At 48.3% G+C, this 7970-nt stretch overlaps 1 protein-coding gene across 8 annotated transcripts in view; it reads left to right on the plus strand.

Annotated features, from left to right (window-relative positions):
• Window positions 1-2977, plus strand: part of KIFAP3 (kinesin associated protein 3) — a 68042-nt gene extending 65065 nt beyond the window's left edge. For 7 of the 8 annotated variants that reach the window (XM_053950460.1, XM_053950461.1, XM_053950458.1 and 4 more), the window contains one exon: window positions 1605-2977. In XM_053950460.1, coding sequence (XP_053806435.1) covers window positions 1605-1713 — 109 coding nt within the window. In that variant the 3' untranslated portion in view covers window positions 1714-2977. The remainder of the gene's footprint in view (window positions 1-1604) is intronic. The other variant, XR_008432347.1, reaches the window with a different exon arrangement.
• The last annotated feature ends 4993 nt before the right edge of the window (window positions 2978-7970 follow it).

Consider the following 7970-nt stretch of genomic DNA (forward strand, 5'->3'; position numbering starts at 1 on the left):
GAAAAACCAGGCACTAGGAATCCTTTTCTAGGGCCTCACTGAGATACAATCCAAGGAAAGTGCCTTTGTGAGGACAGAGATGGACGTGGTCCCCCGCCATGCAGCTGAGCCCTTTCAGCCCAACCAATTCAGCAGTGCCAGCTCTTGCAGAGCCAGGGCCTGGGGCCCACCCATTGTACATCTTCTGCAGGGGTCATTCCTTCCCAGCCTTGACTGTTGCATAACCCATGTTCCATATGGATAATTGGCAGTAATGAGGTTCAGCTTTTCCCCACTCCAAAAGCACTTTGGTTCTTTGTGTTTTGACAGTCTTCAGAGGGGAAGTTCGGCTCCTTTCAATGCATCTTTAGTCAGACAATAAATCAGGATCCTTTTCCATTTGTCCCCCTGGTGAAGTGGAAGCTAAGAAGTGACATAGCTATGAACAGGCAGTAATCCAGTGTCTTGGGAAATGTTCATTTTTCCTCTACCTCCTGCATGAGTTATTGTTTAGCATGAAATATGTGCCACTTTTCCCTATGCAGTTCTTTTGTTTTAGTATCTAACTCATTGTTGTGGGACTTTTTAGGTGTAAAAGATGCTGTTTTACGTGAAAAAATAATTGCTCTGTCTCATTAGTACATAGCTTTTCAGTACGTTATTAATTCCTTCTGCCATTTGGCTGCCAGTCTCATATCCCACCAGAAGCACTATCTTTTACCAGATAGTCTCACTTTTAGGTAGTGTTTTCCATGCACCTCAGAAATGGGCTGAAGGCAGGGAAAGAGACTCTTCAGATGTGCTGTGCAGGGCAGGGCTACAACAGGCTTTGCCAGAGGCCTGATGGACATGGTAACTATAATGTACAGAGGGAGACACTGAGTCATGGAAGTAAAGTGCTTGACCAGTAAATCTGTGAAAGGAGCGAAAAGAAGACTTTGGTCTCTCCTGGGATTCCTCTTGGACCTGAAAGCCTTTCCCTGACTGGAGTTGCACTCATGTCTTCACAACATTTCTTTTCCCACCAGGGAAGTGGTGTCCAGAAGGGGAACACAGCTGCCAAAGTTTGCTCACAAAACCATCTCTGTGGTAGCGATGCCTTAGGATTTTAGCTTGTATATTTTTCATCTATTTGTAGTCCTGTAGTTCTTTAGTGTTTAGCTCTAAACTCCACACACAGTGTGAGGTGCTGCTTTCCCATTTTGGGCAGACACAGCAATTCCTCTCCAGGCCTGGCAGTCAAGGACACCTCACTGCCTCAGGCCCTGAGAGATGGAAACAAAAGGGAGTTGGGAGGAGCAAACTTGGGGTTAATGATTTCATTACCTGAAGCTGTAATTGGAAGATTTACCCCCAATATGCAAATGGACCAAACTTATAAAAGTGTGAAAACCTGTGACCCATCATCCATTTTGGGTGTAGCCTCTGGGGGTACTTTGTCTGCCCTAAATGTACCTGAAGGCCCTTCAATAAATATAACACCTTTTCATTCCCTTAATTTTGTCAGCCCTCTGTTTTTAGGTCAGCCCAAAGAGGCATCAGCAGGAGGAGCTGGAGCCACCAGCACTGGTGTTCTCTCCATGCCATACAAAGCTCTGCAGTTTCTCTCTCCTTGTTTTCTGTAGCATTGGAGTGGATGGCTTCGGTCAGAGCTCAGGGGTTCCCGGGCGCCCGGCGACCGCCTACGGCTACCGGCCGGACGAGCCCTTCTACTACGGCTACGGAGCGCGGTGAGCCCGGCCAGCAGCACCCTGCCTGCTCATGCATGACTGCTCCACCATGGCTCCAGCACTCTGTATCCTTTGGCATGTGTAGCTCCACATAATTTAGCCTTTCTGGGTCCGGTGTTTTAGTGACAGTGTTTACTCTTTGGTTGCTCTTTGTTGTTATTATTTTTGTACAGTAACTGTGACTTGAAAGCAGGAATTGGAAACTACTGGACTGGAAAGTGTCGCATTATGTATATTAAGCTACTAATTTAATTTCTATTAAATATAAAAACCCGTGTGGTCAGTAGTGGTGGATGTGTTTCTAACCCATGTTTTGTGTGTTTTACAAGGCACTTAAGAAGAGTGCTCCATGTGCAGCGTGTTTAACGTGGACTGTTTCCCTCTCACACTTCAGTCACAGAACACCACTGAGCCCCATCTCCTGGCACTGCCCCGACTCATAGTTTGGACCAAAGTCCAGTCCTGGGTCACCACTTTAATAATGGAAAGATGGCACAGATTCACTCCCCTGGAGCTTCAGACATTTACTGTCCATTTAAATGCTTGAAAACACTTAAAAATAGAAAGTACACAACAGAATACCTTTACCCTAGTGTTTAAACTGAGTTCTGTGGGCTGAGAGAAGACAGCTACATCCATCCTGAGGGCCAGCAAGAGCAAGAAACACTGTACCTTGGTTCAGAATCCAGAGCAGAGCCTTTACTCCAGCTTCCCTATCTGGAAACACAAATCCATCCTGTCCTGCTCGTTTCTGGGGTTTAAGCTGGATCTAAGCAGGGATCAGTGAGCCAGCAGAGTCAAGCCAGGACCCCTTCACACTGGCCTTGCAGTGTGGTGATTGTTTTATGTCATGTTTTAAAACAACCTGCAAACGGAATTCAGGCTAAAGCCGTTCTTCAGCTGTGCGTGCCCACTGTGACAGAAGAAAGGGATGATAATGCTCTCTCTGCCACAGCTACCAAGGCAGCAGTTCAAATTTTTACTTTTTAAAAGAGAAGTTACCTCTGCCTCATCCTTTTTCTTTTGTTAATGCCTGTTGATTTGCAGATTTGTTTTTCTCCTTCTTCCTCCCTCCTTTATGGCTTAAACAGAAAGTTGACTTGCATCAGGGGCTGATCCTACAAAACCAGTCACTAGTAATTCCATAAGACTGGGGTCTGTGCTGGGAATGTGATCTTCAAAGGCACGGGATTGTTTGGGGAATCTGACAAACTCTTAGCCATATACTTCAAAAATACCTTTGAAATAAAAATTGTTTTGAAACCCTGTGTTATCTTTACAAAGTGTGCAAGTACTTTTATAAGCACCGTTACTCCCTGTGTTCCCAGCTGGATGACTGGAAACAAGTCTAAAATTAGCCATGGTATTTCATACCAGTTTTCGGCCTTCTCTCTGTGCTGGCTTCTTGTTCAGAGCTTCACTCACTGGAGGTAGGTGGGAGAACAGCGTTGCCAAGATGAAGCAGTATTTTTTTAATTATTTTTTCTACCATTTTTAATTAATTCTTATGCAGTTTTTTAGAACAGGTAAGATCTCAGTAAAAAACATGGCAGAAAACTTGAACTACACTAATGGGTTTCCAGTGTTGTACCTCTCTAGGTTGTTTCATTTGTTCTGAGTCCACACTGGATTTGCCCAGAGGTTGTGGCACGTTCAGTCAAAAGCTTTCAGTTATTTTTATAGTTATAGCTATGAGAGAAATCCCCCAAAGTGCACACTCAGGCTTCTGAGACTGGCACTTGCTCGTCAGGCTTTTCCAGAAAATAGTGTGAAGTTATTTAAAGCAGTTGCCCTTCTCATGGAATGTGTTTTGGGGGAAAACCAAAATGAAGTGGGTCCTTTGAGTATATACAAACTATCAATGAAACTGAAGGAGCCTTTAATTGGAAGCTTCAGGTTAACGAGGAGCTGCAGTGGAGCTCCAGTGAAGGGTGGGTGTCTGTAATTGTAATACAGTTGTGACCATGCTGAGAATAAATGGCAGTGGAAAAAACCTCTGGCTGCATTTTTAGTATTCAATGTTAGGAGTTTATGGGAAAAGAATAAAAGATCAAGTATTTGTAGCTTTGCCTGGCAGCAGCTAAGAAAAGATCATTTATCTGCAAACAGAGCTTGGTAAAAATTACTCAGCACTTAGTAGCCTGAGGACAGAGCCTACTTGCCAAGATGAAAACCAGCTGTGCCACTGCACTTTCAAGGCAGGAGAGAAGCTGATTTTCCCTTTAATTACAGTTCCTGAGCCAGAAAGGGGGAAAAAAGATAGGAGCACATAGGCTTTTCACATTTCCTATATCACTTTTCCTGTGGGTGTCAGAGGAAGATGGGAGAGTCTGACCTGTTTAATTATCTGTATTTTATGGATTCAGTCCCTGGGTACTGTATGCTGCACAAAACAGGGCAAGGAGGGATCTGCTTTCTTTTTAGCAACTTCTGCAACTTTTGTCCTCTTTTTCCTCGTTTCTCTTCCAGGCTTTGTAGAGCTCCTCTTTTCTTTCCCTACAGCAGCAATCCTGAACCATTCTAGGATTATCCTCTTTCCCAGCCTGCTGCTAATTAATTAATGAGTTTGGTTAGGCAAGTGTTTTAGATATAATGAAGCTGTAAAGTTAATAGCCCAATGAAATAAGCAATGGCTGAGAAGCTCCTATGTCTGGTAGCTATTAGAGAGGCTTTGTGCAGATGGACAAGCTCATTTCTAGGCTGTGCTCCACACAGCCGCCTAAGATCTTGTGTTAAATTATTATTTGTACTACACCAGTTCTTAGGAGCTTTCCAGGGCAGCAGGGTGGGGAAAAGCAAAAGTAAACAAATATTCTCCTCCCTGAGAGCTCATGGAGGACCTGATTCAAGGTCTTTCAAATATCCAGGGGGTTGTAGAGCTGTCTGCAGTTCAACATGTGCATTTCATTCTGAAATCAGACTGCCCTGATCCTGTTTAATTGTATCCACTCTGGATTAAATGAAACAGGAACAAGATGTATCTTCCTCTGGAATAAGCAGGACAAGCTCTGTTTAGATAGAAGAGATTCTGAGCCCCTCTGGCAGGTTCTCTAATGGAATTCCTGTAGTGCAGCACTGGTAAGCTCAGCTGTCCACTCACCATGGCCAGAGGCTGAGGGGTGACAGCCTCCATTCCTTCTGTGACCATCCTCAAAACCCATGAAATACACTGAGCTGACTTCCTGCTGCAATTCATGTTGCCTTGAAGCTCTTGTGATCTCATTTTTTCCTTCAGGTTAAGGTTGTGGGGTTTTCTTCTGAAAGAGTTCTGAGGTGCCAAGGGAGGTGTTGGAGCTGCACAGACAGAGGAGGGCTGCACTCCCCTGCATGGATTTCGTAGTCACAAGATGGTGTTTGCAGCCACTTGGTCTGGACACCCACTTGAATAAAAACATGGACTTTTCCAGAGCTGGAAAAAATATGCTGGGGTCCCTGCCCCCTAAAAAAAAGAAACCCACTTCTGTTTATTAAGAAATTGAGAAATATCATTGGAAGCAAGAAGTTGCTGTGCTGTAGTTGTAATTCACGTGGCCATGCAGGAGTGGGACATCACTGGAGAAGGCATCAGTGGGAGCACCACTGCAGCCTTTGTTCCCTGTGCCTTTCCCAAAACCCCTGGCCTGGCAGAGGCTGAGCTGGGGAATGTCTGCACTACTGAGAGCCTGCCTGAGTGTGCTGGGCAGACTGGAGCTGTGGCTGCCCCATTCCTGGGGGTGTTGAAGGCCCGGCTGGATGGGGCTTGGAGCAGCCTGATCTAGAGGAAGGTGACCCTGCCAGGGTTGAAAGGAGATGAGCTTTAAGTTCCCTTCCAACCCAAACCATTCTGGGATTCTAAGGCAATGCTCCCCAGCTGTGCCTTTAGATCTTACAGGCATTGAATCCACTGAAGTGATTTTTGCCCCATCCCCCTCTGCAGTCACCAGCTGTCTCTCTCTCCACTATGCCAATCTTTTCTTGCCCAACTGACTTAAAGAACCAGTTCCAATCCTAATGAGGCATTTGCTAGGAGCTCTGTAATCCTGCTGGTTCCATCTCTTCCCTCTGCCCTTGAGGGGTTCACACCTTCCTAATCCTAATCCCGGGATCATTCTCTGGAGGAGCCCAGTTGGCTGTGATTAGGAAAGGCAAAAGGTGAAGTTTGGGGGCAGAAGCCCAGCTGGGGTTTTTATGCAGCACCTGGTGACAGGGCCCTGAGCAGGGCACACCCCTCAGTGCCACTTCAGCCTGTGTGGAACAGTGGAATCACTCGGGAGAAGCAGGTAAAGGGAAAGAAAGCTGCTCCACAGAGACAGCCCAGCAAAGGAAATGCACCAGAAATTATGCAGAACAGCCAAAGTTTGCTTTTTCTTCCTGACAGCCACATGAATCACATTACAGCTGGAGCCAAGGGTGAGTAGGCTGTGAGTAGAAATCAGTTGTTGCTTATGAAGAAGTTTTTACCTTTACCTCCAGTTATTCACATCTTCTGACCTTCTGCCTTTGCCCTGCCACAAACCCACACTTGGCCCCTTGGATAAACTGGTGACTAATGTTCACAGTTCCCCTTAGTTTGCACTTCGGGGCTAGGATATTTTTAGGTGTCTGTCCCATTTGGGCCAGAGACTCTGGATCTTTCCTGCCTTTGACAGATAGAGGTGGTGTACCTGAACTTTATTTAGTTTCTGTTCCTGTGTGCATTACGTTACCCTGCAATGTATGACATACTATGTCATCCTGTGACCCATTTTACTTTCCTGCACCCTGCTCCTCCCATCGTATTTCTTCTTTTTTTTTAAAAAAAAAGCCCCAGATCATCCATCCACCAGCACATCCTGCCAGAGGAGCAGGCTCCTCCTGGCACTGTGTCCCCATGTTATCCCTGACATGTCACCTTACAGCCCTTCCCCTGCACAGTCACAGAGAAACCTTCTCTCCTGGCTCACCTGAACAGTCAGTGAGGCTCACCTGAGCAGATTTGGGCTGTGGATCTGAGGGAATCCCTTTTGCTATCCAGGGAGCAGAGCTGTAGCTGTGCTGAAGGGACTCTGGCATTGCTGAGCCAGTGTCCAGCAGACCTGTGCGTCTGGGATCATCTGTGCTGTCCAAGCCCTGGAAGGCTTCCCTAGAAATGCAGGGGAAAAGTGTATTGCTAAAGAACATCCTCTACACAGTTCGTGCTGGATTTGGCAGCACAAAACTCAGTGCAGGTTAAACTCGTGGAGCTGAGTTACTACAGAAAGCCAAGGCGCTTGCACAGCTCAGACCACCTGTGTTAAACACCCAGCCCAGGCCATTAAACCCGCGTCTAGACGGGGCCACGGGGCTGGGCTGTGCTGCTGTTCAGAGCGACTGAGCAAACCACATCCTCACGTCCTGGCGCTGCAGGAAACTGGAATAACACCGGCGATATGGAAATAGCGTGTGAACAGCTCAGACCTCCCACCGCTCTGGAGCCGTTCCTTTCAACCTTCGCTCCGCCGTCCAAAACACTCACGTGAAATCTCTCCCCGGAGCCACTTTACGCCGCAGCACGGAGAGCAATTAGCTTTAATGGCATTAAATGGATCCCCTCACGCGGCCGTGACGGACCACCTGCCTCGCCCGCTCGGGCTCCCGGGCTGCGGGCGGACCCAAGTGGGGCACGGGGAGGACAAGGATATTTTAAAATGTCTTTTAAGAAGGACACTGTGGGGCAGCAGCGTGTCCGAAGGGCAACAAGGCTCGTGAAGGAGCGAGGAGATGCTGTGAGGAGCGGCTGCGGGAGCTGCGGGTGTGGAGCTCGGAGGAGCTCGGGGAGCTCATCGCTATCGGCAACCACTCGACAGGAGGGGGCAGCCAGCTGGGCTCGGCCTCTTCTGCCGCGCCTGCGGTGGGAGAAAAGAGGAAATGGCCCAGATGAGACAGGAGAGTTCAGATTAGATACGAGTTTAAAAAAAAAAAAAAAAAATCACTGTCAGGGCGGTCAGGCATTGGAACAGGCTGCCCAGGGAGGTGTTGGAGTCACCATCCCCGGCGGTGTTTAGGAGGCGTCCGGGCCCGGCGCTGGGTGATGCGGTTTAGCGGTTCCAGTGGCGCTGCTGGCTGCGCGTTCGAGCTCCCGGGCTCCCTCCAACCCCGGCGCTTCCAGGGCTCCCCGATCCCGAGGGCGCCTGGAAGGAGACGCGCCCTCACCCAAAATGGCGGCCGGCGCTCCGCGGGCCGCGCCCCCGCGCGCTGAGGGCCCTGCGGCCGCCGGGCGGCAGGGGGCGCGCGAGGCGGGCGGCGCTGGCGGGCCGGGCGGGC

The sequence above is a fragment of the Vidua chalybeata genome, chromosome 9, assembly GCF_026979565.1.
Source record: "Vidua chalybeata isolate OUT-0048 chromosome 9, bVidCha1 merged haplotype, whole genome shotgun sequence".
Lineage (NCBI taxonomy): Eukaryota > Metazoa > Chordata > Aves > Passeriformes > Viduidae > Vidua > Vidua chalybeata.